We start from the raw sequence: 19,986 nt of genomic DNA on the forward strand, positions 1-19,986 counted from the left end.
CATCCAGGATTTGTCATTTCACACGGCTTTGTCAGAGGCCAGGGCATTTGAATTGTCCACTCAATCTGTGGCAGCCATGGACTCCTCAGTCAATGTCACCTTGCCAAGTAGCCCTTCCCCAGACAAGCCAGGGGTTCCTGCAGATGCGGACGGTGCAGCGGCGCCTACTGAGGAGGAAGTTTGTCGGTTGACTGCGAGTCGTGGACGGGAGCAGCCACCCACCCGGCCCCGGGCTCCACTGTCTCCTTGCCGAGGGTGCGGAGGGGGACACCTCAGAGTAAATTGCTCTTTCCGTGGTGCTTCTTGCTGGCGCTGTGGTGCAAAAGGGCACATTGCTAAGGTTTGCCGGTCCCGTAGATCTCCTCCGCCGGCTCAAAGGGATCAAAAAGACTATTCTAACTCTGGCTCTCGGTGGCAGAGACGGTCCTCGTATTCTCGCCGGGAAGACTGCAATGCTATTTTCACTTCTCCGCGTTCGACTACAGCGTACGTGCGAAAGACGTCCTCCGCGGTGGACAAGATTTCTGTGTGTGTGCGCCTGGGCCACACTGTTTGCCCGATGCAAGTCGACACTGGATCCGCCCGGTCCCTGGTGTCCTGGTCAACGGCAAAACGATGTTTTCCTGCGCTACGGAAGTCTCAGCTTCGGCCGTGTCAGCTCAACCTCAAGGACTATCAGGGAACTCTCATTCCTCTTGTGGGGGAGGGTACCTTTACGGTTCAATTTAAGGCTTTTTCTGGCAAATTACCTTTAATTATTGTGAATGGGCCTTTTGCCAATTTGTTGGGTCTGGACTGGTTTACTGCTTTGGGGTTATCTGTGACGGGAGTGAATACTGTACGGGAGGAGACGGGTTTTGACAGGTGGGCCAAGGAATTTCCCTCGGTGTTTGACTCTAGCCTGGGCTGTTACAAGGGCTCTTTGATTTCTTTTAGCTTAGACCCTAGTGTCCCAGCTGTCCGACTTAAACCCCGCCGTGTACCCATTCCTCTGAGGCCCAAAGTGGACGAAGAATTGGATAGATTAATTAGCCAAGGGGTTTTGGAGCCTATTGACCAGGCAAAATGGGAAACCCCAGTAGTTATCGCGGTCAAAGGGGATGGGGGAATTCGCTTGTGTGGCGATTATAAATGTTCTATCAACCGGGCGCTTGCACATCATTCCTACCCCCTGCCAGTGGTGCAGCAGCTGCTCCACTCACTTGGGAAGGGCAGGTTGTTCGCGAGGCTGGATTTAACGCAAGCGTACCAGCAGTTACCTGTAGACCCCCAAACTGCTGAGGCGCAATCGATAATTACTCACCGGGGGGTGTTTAAGTGCAACCGACTTCAATTCGGGGTGTCTATTGCCCCTGGAATTTTCCAGGGGCTCATGGAGCGGTTGCTCTACGGAATTGGGGGAACCGTCCCCTATTTCGATGATGTATTGGTTTCTGGGGGGACGGTGGAGGAGTTGGAAATGAGAACGAGACAGGTACTGTCCAAGTTTAGAGACGCTGGCCTTAAGTTAAAGGCAAAAAAGTGTGTTTATGGGGTCCCGAGTGTGGAATTTTTAGGTTTCACAGTAGATGCTGAGGGAATCCACCCCACAGGGGACAAGACGAGAGCAATTAAGGAGGCGCCGAGGCCACAGTCAAAACAAGAGCTGCAAGCTTTTTTAGGTTTATTAAATTTTTATGCCGTATTTTTGCCTCACAAGGCATCGGTCGCTGAGCCGCTCCATAGACTGCTAGATAAGGAAGCTGTTTGGCATTGGGGGCGGAGGGAAGAGTCCGCATTTTTGGCGGTAAAAGAAATTCTGACTTCCAACAGTGTACTTGCCCAGTACTCCCCAACGTTGCCTTTAATTCTTACATGCGACGCTTCACAGTTCGGCGTGGGGGCGGTGCTGAGCCATAAGTTGCCAGATGGGAAGGAGGCTCCATTGGCATTCTTCTCCCGCACTCTAGCTAAGGCAGAACGGAATTATGGGCATATCGATAAAGAGGCTTTGGCTCTGATTGCGGGGGTGCGGAAATTCCACAACTATCTGTATGGCCGGCACTTCGAGCTCGTCACGGACCATCAGCCTCTGTTAGGGTTACTAGCTGGGAACAGGCAGAGTCCGATTGTGTTGTCTCCGCGCATGTCGCGCTGGATAATATTTTTAGCCAATTATTGTTATACGTTGACTTACCGGCCTGGCCGTCACATTGCTCACGCGGATGCCTTGAGTAGATGTCCCCTTACTGAGCTCCTGTCAGATCCTGCTCCAGCCAGCACGGTTTTGGCCATTGGGGATGAGCCTGTTTTATTGGCAGCTCCGGAGGTAGCCAGGGAGACGGGGAATGATTTAATTTTGTCCAGGGTTAAGCAGTGGATTCTCCGAGGCTGGCCTGCCTCTTCTCCTGGGGAAGAATTTGCCCTATATTTTCGTAGCAAGATAGAGCTGTCAGTGGAAAGGGGTTGTGTGCTCCGTGGGAGTAGAGTAGTAATTCCCCCTAAGCAACGTGCACATGTACTGTCTGTATTACACAAAGGACATCCCGGCATTGTCCGTATGAAAGGGCTAGCTAGGGACTATGTGTGGTGGCCTGGCATGGATAAGGAGATAGAACAGCGGGTGGCAGCTTGCCAGGTGTGCCAAGAGAGTAGGTCTCTTCCCCCCAGAGCAGAAGCGTTGAGTTGGGAGCCACCTGCGGGGCCATGGGCAAGGCTACACATTGATCTGGCCGGTCCTTTTTTGGGCGAGAATTTTTTAATAGTGGTGGATGCCCACTCTAAGTGGCTGGAGGTGGCCCGCTTGAGGTCTACTCAGTCTATGGCTATTGTGGCAGTTTTGGAAACGCTGTTCGCGTCTCATGGGTTCCCTGACATACTTGTCTCGGACAATGGCCCTCAATTCACTTCTGTGGCTTTTGAGTCGTTTTTAGCAGCTGTGGGCATCAGACATGCCCTGGCATCTCCTTGGCATCCCGCCGGAAATGGGCAGGCGGAACGCATGGTGCGCTCTGCCAAGGATGCCCTCAAACGGATGCCACATGGGTCATGGCACCAGAGAGTCACGGAGTTGCTAATGGCTCAGCACTCCACGCCATGTGTGGCAACGGGTAAGACTCCGGCCGAATTGTTAATGGGCAGGAAGCTGAGGATTACCCTGGACAGGTTACATCCCTTATATGCCCCTGCTGCACAGTGGCCAGAGCCAGCGGGAAGGAGAATAGAGGTAGGTGACAGGGTGTATGTGCGGGCATTCGCAGGGGGGCAGAACTGGAAGCGGGCAACCATAAGTAGAGCATTAGGGCCTCGTTCCTTTGAAGCAATATTAAGGGATGGCCGGGTTTGGAAAAGGCATTTAGACCAAATCAGGGTGGACCGGGCAAGAGATCAGGAGGGCACGGAGAGAGGGGAAGGCTTGCTGGAAAGAGAGGTGTTCCCATTACCACCCCAAGTTAGGGATTTAGGAAGTCCTGCCCCAGACATCTGTGCAGGAGTGGCTTCTCCGCACAGGGAAAGATTGACAGAGGGGGAGGCCCAGCCGGCGTGTCAGGAAGGACTCAGACGCTCCAGCAGGATTTCAAAAAGACCCGCCTATTTGAAGGATTACGTTTGCTCCATCCAAGAAGAAAGGAGTGTTATATCTGCCTGACGACCGGCAGCAGGGGAAGCCGCGGGGATTGGCGCCTTCTCCAAGGTGCTGATTGGCCGCGCTTACTAAGTAACAATGCAGGCGGGAGATTATGCTGTTCTGTATTGGTTGGCTCCTCAGCCTGTCTGCTGTATAAAATGTTATGCTTGTGCTGAAACCTTTCATGTGTGTATCTGCCTGCTCTGGCATGAGTTCTTAAAATAAACGGCCTGAATTATACGTGAGTTCCAGTTATTACAACTAACTTGCCTAGTCTGTATTCCTGGTAATTACTACAGGGAAACAAAAGGGCTCCATAAACATCTCACTGATAAACAAAGTTTACATCACTCCGGACAGGACGTTATACGATCAAAGGGGGAGATTTACATTGCCTGAAGCATACACAGGATGAGAGGGTGATTAAGGAAGATTAGTTGTGATAAGGCAGAAGGCTTCAGAGAAATTAGGTGTGAGAAACATTTGCTCTGAGGAAGAGTATCTAGGAAATTGGTTTGTGATATCTGTGGGAAAAGGAAGAACTCAAAGACATGTTTGAAGTTATGTTATTGGATGCGTGTATCACTTGACATGTACGTGTAATTATCCCCATTTGTTCATGCTCCCAAATAAAAAGAAGTACATGGCTCCATACTGTGTCACTTCTCCCAGAGAGAGAATATGTCCAAGTCTTCTTTCTAGGATTCGCGTTCGTGAGTGATCCCACACGGCTGGGTTGCACTTAGTCCCATTGAAGACATTGTCTTCATCAGGGACTTTGACAGCATCCACAGCCTGCCAGGATAAGAAGCGATTCTGTGGGACCCTCGTGGCCTGCCGAGCCTTTCTGGCTGTTGGGGAAAGGGTGCTGCTGCCCAGGAATGACGTGGCTAAACTTTGTGTCCTGCCTCTTCTCTCTTTCCCAGCAATGGACCAGCTGTGGGGCCAAAGGAATCACCAGGAGGAACTTGGAGAACTGAAGAAAGAAATGGCCCCGGGAGGGCAAAGGAGCAAAGTGCTTCGGCCAGCAGAGTTACTCTGCGATGCATCGCTTCGCCAGCAGCTGAGCATCCTAGTGGCCGTCATTGTCACTGTGCAGCTCTGTGGCATCAATGCGGTTAAGTATCCCTTCCTCACATCATCTCTGCAGAATTGAGGGGGGACAGCTAGTGCCTGCAGCCTAGAAACTGCCCCGCAAAAGCCCCTTGAAGGGGAGCCTGGTACATTGGTCTGGGGGGTGAGGGGGGGTCTTTTGCCCACCAGCCACCTCAGAGAGTAGCAGGGATCTTCAGCACAACTTCAGTGCCCTATAGAGGAAGGAACATTTTTGGGTGTTATGCCGGGCCCTTGGCAATTAGCCCCCAGTGAGTTTGGAATGAAATTCAAATACACACACACACACACACACACAGAGTCACGAAGCAGTTAATGTCGCTCACGAAGCAGTTAATGTCGCTCACAGTCCTTGAATGCATGAGCTTGCCAAAACAATAGAGCAGATAAGACAGCTGTAATCTCCACAGCCACACACACCGTTGGTGTTGTAACGAGCTCTGCCGAAAGGAGGTAGATCTTTGTTATGTAGAATAGACTGGGCCACGCTATTAACAGGGGGGGATGAGTTTCTGCTTCTCTAAGTTTCTTCTTCTCTTTTAGGAGAAATATTCTGCATTTTTTTAAAAAAAGGAAAGTTTATTTAATTTAAGTTATTAAAAGGGGTGGGGAAGAAGGGGTCAATGAAATAGAGGGAGTGGGAAAGGATAAGCATTACACAGTAGAAAATCAAATCTTAAACTATACATAAAGTAATCTATATCACTATATTATAATCACAATTACATTACATAACAAGAGGTATAGAATACGTATACGTAATATATAATATTAAATATATAAAATACAAAAGGAGAGAAAAGAAGTCGAGGAGAGGGGAAGGATAAGAAAGGAAAGTAGAGGGGAGATGTAAGTGAAGTGAAATTGGGGGCAGAGGGAGGGGTAGGGAGAGTCTGCAAAATAGCAGACGTTTTCAGGATATGTGACATGGTAATATAATAAGGTTAGGTCAATGGATCGTATTTATGTTGTGACGGTATAGATCAATTGTTGTTTCAAGATGGTTAGTGTTCTGTCGGGCTTTCTGATAGGAGCCTCCCGAAAATTCAAGGATACAAATTTCAGACACACACATGTTTGAAAATTCAAATTCTTGTGAAAATTCTTTATCACAAAAGTCAAAATAAACTTTTTGTATTGCAAAGAGCACTCTTCCCAAAACAACCCGGTAGTCTGTACAATGTCCCTTAAGCAGTCATTACTTATCCAGCAACTGTGGAGAAACTTCACACCCCTTCTTCTTCCAACGAAGGGAGACACACAAACACACTGCTCTGCTTTGGTTTCAAAGGCATGAAAAAGCAACAAAGTCCAGCACACAAGATTCCTGACGAAACTGCAACAGATATTCTTCTACAATGGCCAAACTCACATGCTGCTATTTATAGCAGCAGCCCTAATTACTGGAGCCCCACCCAAACACAGGTGGCCTCCCTTATTTCCTGTAATATGTTCTTACTTGGTCTCTTCTACGCATAATTCTGCGCTTGCGTGGGTCCAAAATGTCATCATCTGAAGCTATAGAAGATAAGGAAGATTGACTGCCTGGGCTATGTTCCAAGCCCCCCTCTGTCGAGTCACTCCCATCTTCTTCTTCGTCCGAGGAAACTAAACTCTGATCTGATTCTGTCGGCAATAACACAGGCCTGTGACATGTTGAAATTTCCCTTGCATCCACCTCCACATTCCCTGAGGCAGGAGCTGGGCCAGAGCCAACCACAACAGTTAGCGAAGGGTTAAAGAGAATATGTTGTTGTTGTTGTTGTTGTTGTTGTTGTTATTATTATTATTATTATTATTATTATTAATTAGATTTGTATGCCGCCCCTCTCCGGAGACTCCGAATAGCTTACAACAACAATACATTACAAATCTAATGGTTAAAAAAAAACAGTTTAAAACCCTTATAATAAAAAAACAGTCATGCATCCCAAACAAACCATACATAAAATGAAACGGCCCGGGGGAATCAATTTCCCCATGCCGGATGGCAGAGGTGGGTTTTTAGGAGTTTGCGAAAGGCAAGGAGGGTGGGGGCTGTTCTGATCTCCGGAGGGAGTTGGTTCCAGAGGGTCGGGGCCACCACAGAGAAGGCTCTTCCCCTGGGCCCCACCAGATGACATTGTTTCAAGAGTCTATCTTCAAGGTCAAGTTAGTTGTACTCGGTATTTGGTCTTATTCTGTAGGTAATTAATCATTTAATTTAGAACGGTAGAAGAGGAGGCATATCCGAAAGTATTTCAGTCCTCTAGGAGTTTAACTTCCTAACTTCCTTCAATTATCACCTTCTTTTCCCCACTTAGGTTTATTTCTATGCTTTTGAAGTGCTTCAGAAGGCAGGTGTAGAAGAGAGGCTGGTCCCCTACGTTTCCCTGGGCATCGGCTTCTCGGAGCTCTTCTCGTCTTTCCTCTGTGTAAGACTTTTCTGAATAGTTTGTTTTATTCTGAAAACCTCCCATCCTTACTGTTCTGCCGGCATGTTTCAACTGCCCGTAATTACAGGGTAATTAGTCCAGGAAGACACACACCACACGATAAAAGGAAAACCCAAAAGTTTTTATAAACAGAAAAACAGAAACAGCTCCCTTTTTAAATGTCAAAGGGATTTTCTGGTACACACAAGGCACAGGTTAAATGCAGTCCAATTGCTCACCCAATAACTGGGAAATTGAGTCCAATTCTAAAGTCCAGAGAGTCCACACACAATCTTGAACAGCACAAAAACCACGATCTTGACGAAACAATGAATCGGATAAACTGCCATGAGGCTAAAACACCAGGTTGCACTTTTATCTTAGCACTAATTACAGCAGCCCCACCCAACCACAGGTGGCTTCACTTTCTCTTGTAATAATCCTTCAGTTGTTGTCTCCTATGCATCACTCTACGTATGCGTGGATGTGTCATTAATTCTTGTTCAGAATCCAGGGATGATACAGATGATTGATCTTCTCCTGGGCTGTCTGCCAAACTCCCCTCTCCCCTGTCACTCATGCTTCCTTGGTCAGAGGAGGCTTCGTCGGCAGATTCCATCAGGAGCAAAACAGGCCTGTGGCATGTGGATGTTTCCCCCACATCCACCTGCACATTCCTTGGGGCAGGAGCTGGGCCAGAGCTAACCACAACACCTACCAACTTAGATGCCAGGAAACCTGCCCATGTTTCTCTTATGTGCCCTCTCCAGATGTTTACCATTGAACAGTATGGACGGAGGCCGCTGCTGTGGAAAGGCTGCGGTTCAATGGCCCTGGTGCTCTTCTTCCTCACGGGGACCCTCTCTCTGCAGGTAGGAAGGAAAGGTTTGCCTGGACATTGTTCTACCAGGCTCTCTGGTAGGAGCCTCCTGAAAATACAAGGGTACAAATTTCAGACACACACACATTTGAAAATTCAAAACAATGTTCTTTATCACAAAAGTCAAAATAAACTAAGCACTCTTTTTGTATTGCAAAGAGCACTCGTCCCAAAACAACCGGGTAGTCTGTACAATTTCCCTTAAGCAGTCATTAAGTACTTAGCTAGCAGCTGTGAAGAAACTTCACACCCCTTCTTCCAACGAAGTGAGACAGACACACACACACACACATACGTTGCTCTGCTTTGGTTTCAAAGGCGTGGAAAATCAACAAAGTCCAGAAAACAGCAACACATGATTCCTGAAGAACTGCGATCAGATACTCTTTCACAAAGGCCAAACCCACACACTGCTATTTATAGCAGCAGCCCTAATTACTGGAGCCCCACCCAACCACAGGTGGCCTCATTTTCTCTTGTAATACTCCTTCAGTTGTTGTCTCCTATGCATCACTCTACGCATGCGTGGGTGTGTCATTAATTCTTGTTCAGAATCCAAGGATGATACAGATGATTGATATCCTCCTGGGCTGTCTGCCAAACTCCCCTCTTCCCTGTCACTCACGCTTCCTTGGTCAGAGGAGGCTTCATCGGCAGATTCCATCGGGAGCAAAACAGGCCTGCGGCATGTGGATGTCTCCCCCACATCCACCTGCACATTCCTTGGGGCATGAGCTGGGCCAGAGCTAACCACAACAGACATCCTCTGATCTGGCCAAGGAGACAGCCTGGTTACCCCCGTTTCCTGTATCTCCTGTAGGAAATGGAGGCTTAGTTGCCATGCTGGGGAAACACAGCCTCTTCCCTTTAAGGTGAATGTTTGTCTAAAGTGTTTTGATAGTCCTCTATAATTCCAGTGATCAAATCCACTGGAGCATGCTTGTTTCCTGGATGAACTGCTAACAAGAGCTTACAAAACATTTGTCAGACCAATCCTAGAATACAGCTCGCCTGTATGGAACCCTCATTGCATATCTGACATCAACACAATCGAGAGAGTCCAGAAATATTTCACAAGAAGAGTCCTTCATTCCCCTTCTCACAACAAAATACCTTACTCCGCCAGACTTGAAATTCTTGGTTTAGACAACTTACAACTCCGTCGTATCCGTTCCGACTTAATTATAGTTTCATAAAATCATATACCAAAATGTCCTACCTGTTAACGACTACTTCACCTTCAACTGCAACAACACACGAGCACAAAATTGATTTAAACTAAATGTCAACCGCTTGGAGCGGTTGGCCGAGACACGGGCGGAAAAATCCAAACGGCTGTCCAAGCCGCGTCTACAGTAAGAAAGCCTTTAAAAAGAGAGACCCAAGCTATTTTCTTTCTTTCTTTCTTTCTTTCTTTCTTTCTCTATCTATCTATCTATCTATCTATCTATCTATCTATCTATCTATCTATCTATCTACCTACTTTGTCCAATACACAATAATACACAATGAAGGTTATAGAGGATATATAATAGAGAAGAAATACGAGATATAGGAGAGACTATAGGACAGGGGACGAAAGGCACTCTAATGCGCTTATGTACGCCCCTTACTGACCTCTTAGGAACCTGGAGAGGTCAACCGTGGATAGTCTAAGGGTAAAATTTTGGGGGTTAGGGGATGATACTACAGAGTCCGGTAATGAGTTCCATGCTTCGACAACTCGATTACTGAAGTCATATTTTTTACAGTCAAGTTTGGAGCGGTTAATATAAAGCTTGGATCTGTTGTGTGCTCTTGTGTTGTTGTGGTTGAAGCAGAAGTAGTCTTTGACAGGCAGGACATTGCAGCATATGATCTTGTGGGCAATACTTAGATCGTGTTTTAGGTGTCGTAGTTCTAAGCTTTCTAGACCCAGGATTGTTAGTCTGCTTTCGTAGGGTATTCTGTTTCGGGTGGAGGAGTGAAGGGCTCTTCTGGTTATTTTATGGAACTGTATAATCTCTTATGAATCCAATGACTTGGAAATAAAAAACGGTTTATTATATAACTTTGTAATTACTGTTTTGACACTTTGTCGTGTTTTATTGTTGTTTGTAACATGAAAATTTGAAAATAAATAAAAAAATTTAAAAAGCTTCCAGACTGCCTGTTCTCTTGTTCCCACCTCCAGAAAAACCTCCCCTGGATGTCTCTCTGCAGCGTCATCCTGATTTTCTTGCTCGTCATCATCTTTGGAGTTGGACCAAGTGAGTATACAAGTCCTTCCATGAGTACAACGTGGGAAGAGAGAGAGGCCTGATGGAGGGGGTGGAAGGGGGGGGTGTCCTGCCAAGCCACAGCATTGGTGGAGAGAAATAAAGGCAGGAGCGAAGGGGCATCGATGGGTGAGGACAAGCCTGGTTAAGAACAAAAGGGACGAGTACAAGTGCACTAGAGTGCCTTCCGTCCCCTGTCCTATTGCTCTCCTGTATCTCCTATACCTTTCTTCTATTCCTATATTTATTTATTTATTTTTTATTTATTTATTTTGTCCAATACAAATTGAAAGTTAAAGAGAATAAAAACGTGTACAGTGTTCCCTCGATTTTCGCGGGGGATACGTTCCGAGACCGCCCGCAAAAGTTGAATTTCCACAAAGTACAAATGCGGAATTAAATACACTATGGCTATGGACAGTATCACAAGCCTTTTCTTAAGACTTTAAACCCCTACATTACCATTTCTCCATTCCCTTAACAACCATTTACTCACCATTATTACTGGTACACACAGTGATCCTGATATTTATAAACATAATTATTTATTAACAATAATTAATTTTTTTGTTATTTATTTGCAAAAATTATTAGTTTGGCTATAACGTATGATGTCATTGGGCGGGAAAAACCGTGGTATAGGAAAAAAACCCGCGATGTATTTTTTAATTAATATTTTTTTGAAAAACCGTGGTATACGCTATCCGCGAAGTTCGAACCCGCGAAAATCGAGGGAACACTGTAGTAGTAAATATCAGGGAAGGGATAGAAGAAGAGATATGAGAATAGAATACATCAATGAAGAGTAGAGAAAGGATATATGGATGGGAGAAAAGATATATAAAATATAGAAGAGACAATTGGACAGGGGACGGAAGGCACTCTAGTGCACTTGTACTCGCCCCTTACTGACCTCTAAGGAATCTGGAGAAGTCAACCGTGGAAAGTCTAAGGGAAAATGTTGGAGGTTGGGGGTTGACATCACAGAGTCTGGTAATGAGTTCCACGCTTCAACAACTCGATAGCTAAACTCATATTTTTTACAGTCAAGTTTGGAGCGGTTGATATTAAGTTTCAGTCTGTTGTGTGCTCTTGTGTTATTGCGGTTGAAGCTGAAGTAGTTGTTGACAGGCAGGATGTTGCAGCATATGATCTTGTGGGCGATACTTAGATCATGTTTAAGGTGTCGTAGTTCTAAGCTTTCTAAACCCAGGATTGTAAGTCTAGTTTTGTAGGGTGGAGTGAAGGGCTCTTCTGGTGAAGTATCGTTGGACCTTTTCTAGGGTGTTGATGTCCGAAATTCAGTGTGGGTTCCAGACAGGTGAGCTGTATTCGAGGATGGGTCTGGCGAAAGTTTTGTAAGCTCTGGTGAGTAGTGTGACATTGCCAGAGCAGAAGCTACGTAGGATCAGGTTGACAATTTTAGGAACCTTTTTGGCGATATTGTTGCAGTGGGCTTTGGTACTTAGGTCATTTGATATTAGTATTCCAAGGTCTTTTACTGCGTAGGGGTTGTTTGTCAGAGTTTGTTTATTTAGTTTGCATACGAGGTTCAGATTCTTTTTGCCGATGAACAGAGCATCTCTTCTTCTATTCTCTCATTGATATGTTCTATTACTACATCTTCTTTTCTATTCTTTCTTATATATATTTTACTATGAGTATCTCCTCTATAACCTTCATCATGTATTTTACTATGTGTATATAGATATATACCCACTAAAACCCTCATTGTGTATTGGACAAAATAAATAAATAAAAATAAAATAAAATAAATAAAATTAAATTAAAAGGTGGAACAGAAACGCTTTGGTGGAAGAAAAAATCCATCTCCTGTTCCAAGGCAGGAAGAGAATAGGGGCTGCTTAAGAAGGTTTATGCTGTTGGTGGTTCTGGGACAACTGAAAAATTGGTTGAATGAGTGGGTGGGTCTTTATAGGCTGATGGGGGTTGTGCAGGGTCTGAATTGCCTCCAGGCCAATGGTTTCCAACATGGGGCCCATACCCTACAGGGGGGCAATTTTATTTTTAATGGGGGAAATTAAACCAAGTCAATGGCCTTTGAGGCTTCCTCCTGAGGAGGAGTTCACTTTTTAAATAGTGAGAATTATAAGTCACGGGGGTGGGCAGGAGCATCAGGATTTTAAGAAATGCTTAGATGGGACATGGCCAAAGAAAAGGTTGGGAACCACTGCTCGAGGGGGTTGTGCAATGCAGTGAGCTTTGTGTATAATAATAATAATAATAATGATGATGATGATGATGATGATGATGATTATTATTATTATTATTATTATTATTATTATTATTATACACAAAGCTCACTGCATTGCACAACCCCCTCGAGCAGTGATTCCCAACCTTTTCTTTATTAATAATAATTATTATTATTATTATTATAATAATAATAATTATTATTATTCACTAATTTCTCTAGCTGCTTCTCCTCAATTCCCAGGAGACAGCAGAATTGAGGAGAAGCAGCTAGAGAAATTAGTGAAATACGAAGATCTAAAAATCAAGCTGCAATGACTCTGGCATAAGCCAGTGAAAGTGGTCCCAGTGGTACTTGGCACGCTGGGCGCAGTGCCAAAGGATCTCAGCGGACATTTGAAAACCATCGGAATTGACAAAACCTCCATCTGTCAATTGCAAAAGGCCGCTTTACTGGGATCGGCAAACATAATTCGCCGCTACATCACACAGTCCTAGGTGCTTGGGAAGCGCCCGACTGATGATGAAATACGAAATCCAGCATAGTGATCTCGTTTACTGTGTTGTACTGACATAATAATAATAATAATAATAATAATAATAATAATAATAATAATAATAATAATAATAGTAATAGTAATAGTAATGGGAATGGGAATGGGAATGGGAATGGGAATGGGAATGGGAATGGGAATGGGAATGGGAATAGGAATAAGAAAAGGAATAAGAATAAGAATTTATTAGATTTGTATGCCGCCCCTCTCTGTAGACTCAGAGAGGCTCACAACAAACACAACAATATACAAATCCAATATTTAAAAAGAAACAAAACATTTAAAAAACCCATCATTAAGAATCATTCAATACAATCATACCATTCATAAAACCATATGGGCTCAGGGGTATCTCAATTACCCCATGCCTGGTGACAAAGGTGGGTCTTAAGTAACTTGCAAAAGGCAAGGAGGATGGGGGCCATTCTAATCTCTGGGGGGAATTGATTCCAAAGGGCCGGGGCCTCCACAGAAAAGGCTCTTCCCCTGGGGCCCGCCAGATGACATTGCTTAGTCAACGGGACCCAGAGAAGGCCAACTCTGTGGGACCTTATCAGTCGCTGGGATTCGTGCGGCAGAAGGCGGTTCTGAAGGTATTCTGGTCCGATGCCATGTAGGGCTTTATAGGTCATTACCAACACTTTGAATTGTGACTGGAAACTGATCGGCAGCCAGTGCAGGCCGTGGAGTGTTGATGAAACATGGGCAAATCTGGGAAGTCTTGTGTCTTTTGCCCAGAAGAAGGACGTGCCACTGCTATGCTACTGCTAATGGTTCTCCAGGTAAATGAATTTCTGCTCATCCTGGGTTAAAGGGGGTTTCTCTGGGTCTGAACATATTTCTCTATGTTGTCCCTCTCAGATGGAGCCACATTCTCTATTATGATGGAAATTTTCAGCCAATCCGCCAGGCCAGCAGCATTCACAGTCGGCGGTTGTCTAAACTGGGCAGGACTCTTCCTTATTGGAATCACCTTCCCCTTTGCTGAGGTCAGTTTTTCCTCCAATTCTGTCCGGAGTGGACTCCACGTGGCCACCATGATTGCTTCAGGCACTGCAGGGGTTGGGCTGAAGGTAGGAAGACCTACCACACAGGGTCCCACCTTGTTTGCTCAAATAGGCCCAAGGCAGTCACTTATAGTGGTCTGAAGCTGCTAGAAAGAGCAACAATGCCAACAAGTTGAAACAAAGATGCGACAATAAATAGTCTTGAACCAACCGGGCCATCCAAGCATCACCCAGAGCAACTTTGAAGTGGTGGCACCTGTGCACTCTCCCTAGCCTGTGTTGTGGTTGGCTCTGGGCCAGCTCCTGCAGGTGGGGATTTTGATGTAGATTTATGGGAATCCTCGGTTTATCTTTTCTTTTTTTAAAAATAAATTTTATTGATTTTATAGGTTTACAAAAAACAAACATATAACAGTGCACAGTGCATGTGCCCATCACCAAACAACACACACACACCGTCACCCCCACCACCCCTATAGGAGGATTCAAAGACTTTTAAGTTATTTGTCTATCTATTGATCCTTGGCTCTATCTTGAACACTTTTTTTACTAAAAGAGTGATTGTAGTTTATTTTTCGTATTTACATCACAGATTCTACTTAACATATAATCTTTTACCTTGTTCCATCGCACCATCAGCTTCTCTAGTTTATTCTCATCAAAATTATTTAATCTTATTTCCATAATTTCAAAATGTATGTAATCCACCATGTACCAATACCAATTCTGTAGTGTCCATTTTGTAGAGTCTTTCCATCCTAATACTATCACCGCTTGAGCACTTTCCAATGCTACAATTTTAATTTCTTTAGATTCTCCTAGTTCCCTATATTTAATTAAAATTGCTGTTTCTTTTGTAATTATCCAATTAATGTTTAACATTTTATTAATTTCATTCTGGACTACCTTCCAGAATTTCTGTATTTCTATACATTCCCAGATCATGTGCATAAAGATTCCTTTTTTCTGGCATCCATGCCAGCATTTACCTTTCTCTTTCCCCTGGAAGTATGCAAGTTGTGCAGGTGTATAATACCACTTATGTAAGATTTTTCTTCTCATCTCTTTAACTCTCGTGTTTTTAATCTTATATATGTTTACTATTATTTCTTCTATTTCTCTTTCGTCTATTTGTAAGTCATCCTGCCAACATCTTGTTAAACTTTTAACTACTTCTTCTTGCCTCTACAATAGCATTCTATATATGTTACTGGCTTGTCCTTTACTTTCATTTATCTTTACCCTTATTATTTTTTCCAAGCTATTTTCTTCTCGTAAGAAGGCTTCTTTATTCTCACTTTTATTTAAACATGTACATATTGCATTAATCTGCAACCATTGCTGTTTACCGATCAACCATTCCAATCTAGTTCTACTAACTCTTCCATCTTTCTCATATAACTGTTCCATTCTCATTACCCCTTTACTATTTAATATTTTAATAATTCTAATTAAATTAGCCTCATCCCCTATATTCAGTGCATGCAACGTTGATAGCTTGGATAACTTTATTCCACTTGTCCTCTGCCATTTAAGCCATATTTCTAAACATGCTTTAAAAGAATCACTTAGGGTACTGGTTTCAATTCTATTCCAACTTTTAAATAATAATTCTTTATTATTTATATTATTAATTTCTCTTTCTAATTCTACCCATTTCTTTTCCCCCCATAACTGTAGCTCGATTAACCTTTCAATTTGAAATGCATTTCTATGTAATACTAGAGATGGGCTTCCCCAACCTCCTTCTTTTTCTTGTGCATACTGCCAATGCTTCCTTATTCTAGATTTTTTCTCTCCTTCAATCCAAAAGTTTAGTCTATTATCCCATTCTCTTAATTTTGCCTCAGGAAAACTGCCCGGTAAAACTTGAAACAAATACATCATCTTTGGTATTATCATCATCTTAAGGGCCCTTATCTTAGCCATTCTTCCTAAATTTTTTCCCTTCCAATTTTTGATCTGCTTCTGGATTTTTTTCCATATTAAGTTATAATTGGCCGTTGTTATTTTTGATGGATTTTTAAATAACCAAATTCCCAAATATTTCATTTTTTTACAACCTAATTTCAATCCTGAGATTTTTTGAATTTCAATTTGCTCTTTGGGGCCAGTATTTAAGCATATTATCTCTGATTTTTCTATATTAACCTTAAGCCCAGATTGATCTTTAAATTCTTGAAGTAATATCATTATTTTTTTCATCATTTCAATTGGGGTTTCAGACATTACTATAGCATCATCTGCAAATAAGTTTAATTTCAATTCAAGTTCCCCTATTTGATAGCCTCTCCATTCCTTATCATTTCTAATTTTATTTGCTAAGGTCTCGATTGCTAATGCAAATAGCATTGGGGATAATGGGCAACCCTGTTTAGTTCCATTTTGAATTTTAATCATTTCTGTTCTATTGCCATTTACTCTAATTTGAGCTACATTATACTTATATATTGTTTCTATAACTTTACAAAATTTATTTCCCATATTTAAATCTTTACATAGTTGAAATAGGTATTCATGATTAACTTTATCAAAGGCCTTATAAACATCTAATTTTAAAATGCTTAATTTCCTTTTGGTACTGGTAGCATGATGTAGAACATTAATCACGTTTCTTATTGGTTCAAAGATTTTCCTTCCTTTCACAAATCCATATTGATCTGGATAATCCTCGGTTTATCTGTTTGGTTGCCAGCTGAATCAGACAGTGAGGCTGGCTTACAAACAGACGCAGACAGTGGGGGAGAGGAGACAGACAGGGGGATGGGTACAGCCAGTTCACCAGTCAGTTCTACAGTTAGGGAGTCATCGGATTCTGAAGGGGACGCTATTTTGGAGGACCTAATTTTGGATCCCCGTGTGCACAGGATTATGGCACATAGGGACCAGTTGCGCAAGCGTCAAAGAAGAGAAGAGCAGAAAGCTGTTCAAGAGGTAATTAAGCTAATATGTTCATGATAAATAAGGGAGGTCAGGACTTAATAAGGGAGTCTCTGGAGAGGGGCGGCATACAAATCGAATAAAATGAAATGAAATAAAATGAAATGTTGGGGCGTTTATCCATTTGGAGAGAGAGAGTTTCAGAAGAAGATTAAAGCAGTGTAAAGTGCTTTCTGTCTTCAAGGACTCGGGAACTTTGCATATTTCAGGGTCAAAGAGCTTTGAGGATTTTGGCGTGTGCGCGGTGTGGTTTTACAGCTGCATCATTTACTCCTTTTATTTATTTATTTATTTATTTAATTTTATTTATTTTTTTTTTTATTTTATTTTTTTTTTTTATTGGATTTGTATGCTGCCCCTCTCCATGGACTCGGGGCGGCTAACAACAGTGGCAAAAAACAGAATGTAAAAATCCAATACTACAACAGCTAAAAACCCTTGTTATAAAACCAATCATACATACAAACATACCATGCATAAATTGTAGAAGCCTAGGGGGAAAGATAATCTTAATTCCCCCATGCCTGATGGCAGAGGTGGGTTTTGAGGAGCTTATGAAAGGCAAGGAGGGTGGGGGCCATTCTAATCTCTGGGGGGAGTTGGTTCCAGCATCAAAGGACTTTTGGGTGAGAGTAATTTGACTCCTCTTGGGGATTGTTTTTCAAGACTGTCTATGAACTTGATTTATTTTTACTGACTGTGTGTTTGAAATTTATTCTGAACTCACTGGGGGCTAATTGCCAATAGCCCGGCATAAGAGCCTGATTGCTGGATTTGCTCATTTTCAGCATTCACGCCATAAAGCTATAAAGCTGAAAGCATCACAGGCTCTTAATGAAGTCAAGAAATCAAAGTCAATATCATCTGAGGCGCCCATTCCTCCAACCTCTGAGTCTTCGGAGAGGGGCAGCATACAAATCTAATAAATTATTATTATTATTATTATTATTATTATTATTATTATTATTATTATTATTTTTTTAATGCCCCAGAGTACCTTTCTCTAGGTGCAGTTTCTGTTTTTTCACCACTAGACCACAATTCCAGCTTGAACTTTGGAGATGATAAAAGAGGGAATTTGTTCAATGGCTTCAACCACTAATGAGACTGTTGCTGTTTGTTGTGTCCATTCCAGGAAAGCCTGGGTCCCTTCTGCTTCCTCCTCTTCGCCACCGTTCTCTCTGGCTGTGCGATATTCTTCTACTTATTCCTCCCGGAGACGAAAGGCAAATCTGCGGTAGAGATCACAGAGGAATTCAGCACATCGTCTTTGGGAAAGAAACTTGCTGCTCTCAGAAAAAATTTCAGTGAGGACCATTCAGTCTACTCCAGTTTCTAAATCTGCCCAGGAAGATATAGGAAGGTCCGGGCATCGTGGATGAAGGGCTCTGCTGCCAAGACGAATGTCTCTCCTCCCTTGTCACGCGGCAGTTTGGGCTCCTGGGAAGGCCCATCTTCATTTTAATCTGAACAAAATGGCCGCCTACGATTACAGGCAGTCATCCTGTAACCCGCACCCTTTATTTCTGGCTGAGCACTTCTAGATCCCTCCCAACAGGTTGCCTTTGCTTGCTGGCTTCATCCCTGCTCAGCTCAAATGCTTTTCCTGCTTGTTTTTCACCCGCTGGAAAATCAACTCGTGGCCCTACTCGAATCTCAGCTCAGCCAGTTGTGCCAACCTAATTAATGTTGAAAAACGGCTGCTTAAGCGTTGCTGCTTGGAATTATTTCCTTCCATTCTTTTTCTCTTTCTTTCTTTCATTCTTTCTTTCTTTCTCTTTCTTTCTTTCTTCCTCTTTCTTTCTTTCTTTCTTTCTTCCTCTTTCTTTCTTCCTCTTTCTTTCTTTCTTTCTTCCTCTTTCTTTTTTTCTTCCTCTTTCTTTCTTTCTTTCTTCCTTCCTCTTTCTTTCTTTCTTTCTTCCTCTTTCTTTCTTTCTTTCTTCCTCTTTCTTTTTTTCTTCCTCTTTCTTTCTTTCTTTCTTCCTCTTTCTTTCTTTCTTTCTTTCTTCATTCCTCTTTCTTTCTTTCTTTCTTTCTTCCTCTTTCTTTCTTTCTTTCTTCCTCTTTCTATCTTTCTTTCTTTCTTTCTTTCTTTCCTTCTGTCCTGTCGAGCTCTCTGGTAGACTCCTCCCGAAAATTCACAGATACAAATTTCAGACACACACACGTTTGAAAATTCAAAACAATGTTCTTTATAACAAAAATTCAAATAAACTAAGCACTCTTTTTGTATAACAAAGAGCACTTGTCTCCAAACAAACTGGTAATTTGTACAAGTCCCTTATCAGTTCTGTGATACTTAGCTTGCAGCTGTGAGGCAATTCACAGTCCTTCTTCTTTCACAAAGTGAAACACACTTTGCTCTGGTTTAGTTTCAAAGCGGGGGAAAATCAGCACACAAAGGTCGAAGTCAGCAAGGCAGGCACGAAACACAACGATCAGATAATCCTCCACAACGGTCAAACCCACAGGCTGCTATTTATAGCAGCCTCACTAATCACCACAGCCCCACCCAACCACAGGTGGCCTCATTTTCTTTGATAATAATCTCTCAGTTGTTGTTGCCTATGCATCACTCTCCGCATGCGTGGCTGTATCATTAACTCTTGTTCCGAATCTAAGGAGGAGCTAGATAATTGATCTCCTTCTGAGCTGTCTGCTACACTCTCCTCCTCCCTGTCACTCATGTCTTCTTGATCAGAGGAGCCTTCATCAGCAGATTCCACCGGGGGCAAAACAGGCCTGCGGCATATGGATGTCTCCCCCATCCACATGCCGCAGGAGCTGGGCCAGAGCTAACCACAACACTTTCTTTCTTTCTTTCTTTCTTTCTTTTTTCTTTCTTTCTTTCTTTCTTTCTTTCTTTCTTTCTTTCTGCTTTAGGACTTAAGGTATTTAACCTTAAACAAATAACATACCCAAGGGTTTTATTAACACTTTATTTCTGTGCAACTTGGAATGTGCTAACAGCATAATAAAAAATGTTAAAAAAAAGAAAA

At 43.1% G+C, this 19,986-nt stretch overlaps 1 protein-coding gene across 2 annotated transcripts in view; it reads left to right on the forward strand.

The window, feature by feature from the left end:
• LOC139173037 (solute carrier family 2, facilitated glucose transporter member 11-like) overlaps positions 1-19,986 on the forward strand; it is a 34,867-nt gene extending 14,881 nt beyond the window's left edge. For both annotated transcript variants that reach the window (XM_070762482.1, XM_070762483.1), the window contains 6 exons: positions 4,534-4,724; positions 7,024-7,134; positions 7,905-8,006; positions 10,188-10,263; positions 13,902-14,029; positions 18,123-19,986. In XM_070762482.1, the coding sequence (XP_070618583.1) occupies positions 4,534-4,724; positions 7,024-7,134; positions 7,905-8,006; positions 10,188-10,263; positions 13,902-14,029; positions 18,123-18,326 (812 nt within the window). In that variant the 3' untranslated portion in view covers positions 18,327-19,986. The remainder of the gene's footprint in view (positions 1-4,533; positions 4,725-7,023; positions 7,135-7,904; positions 8,007-10,187; positions 10,264-13,901; positions 14,030-18,122) is intronic.

Source organism: Erythrolamprus reginae, chromosome 10 (genome assembly GCF_031021105.1).
Source record: "Erythrolamprus reginae isolate rEryReg1 chromosome 10, rEryReg1.hap1, whole genome shotgun sequence".
Taxonomy (NCBI): domain Eukaryota; kingdom Metazoa; phylum Chordata; class Lepidosauria; order Squamata; family Dipsadidae; genus Erythrolamprus; species Erythrolamprus reginae.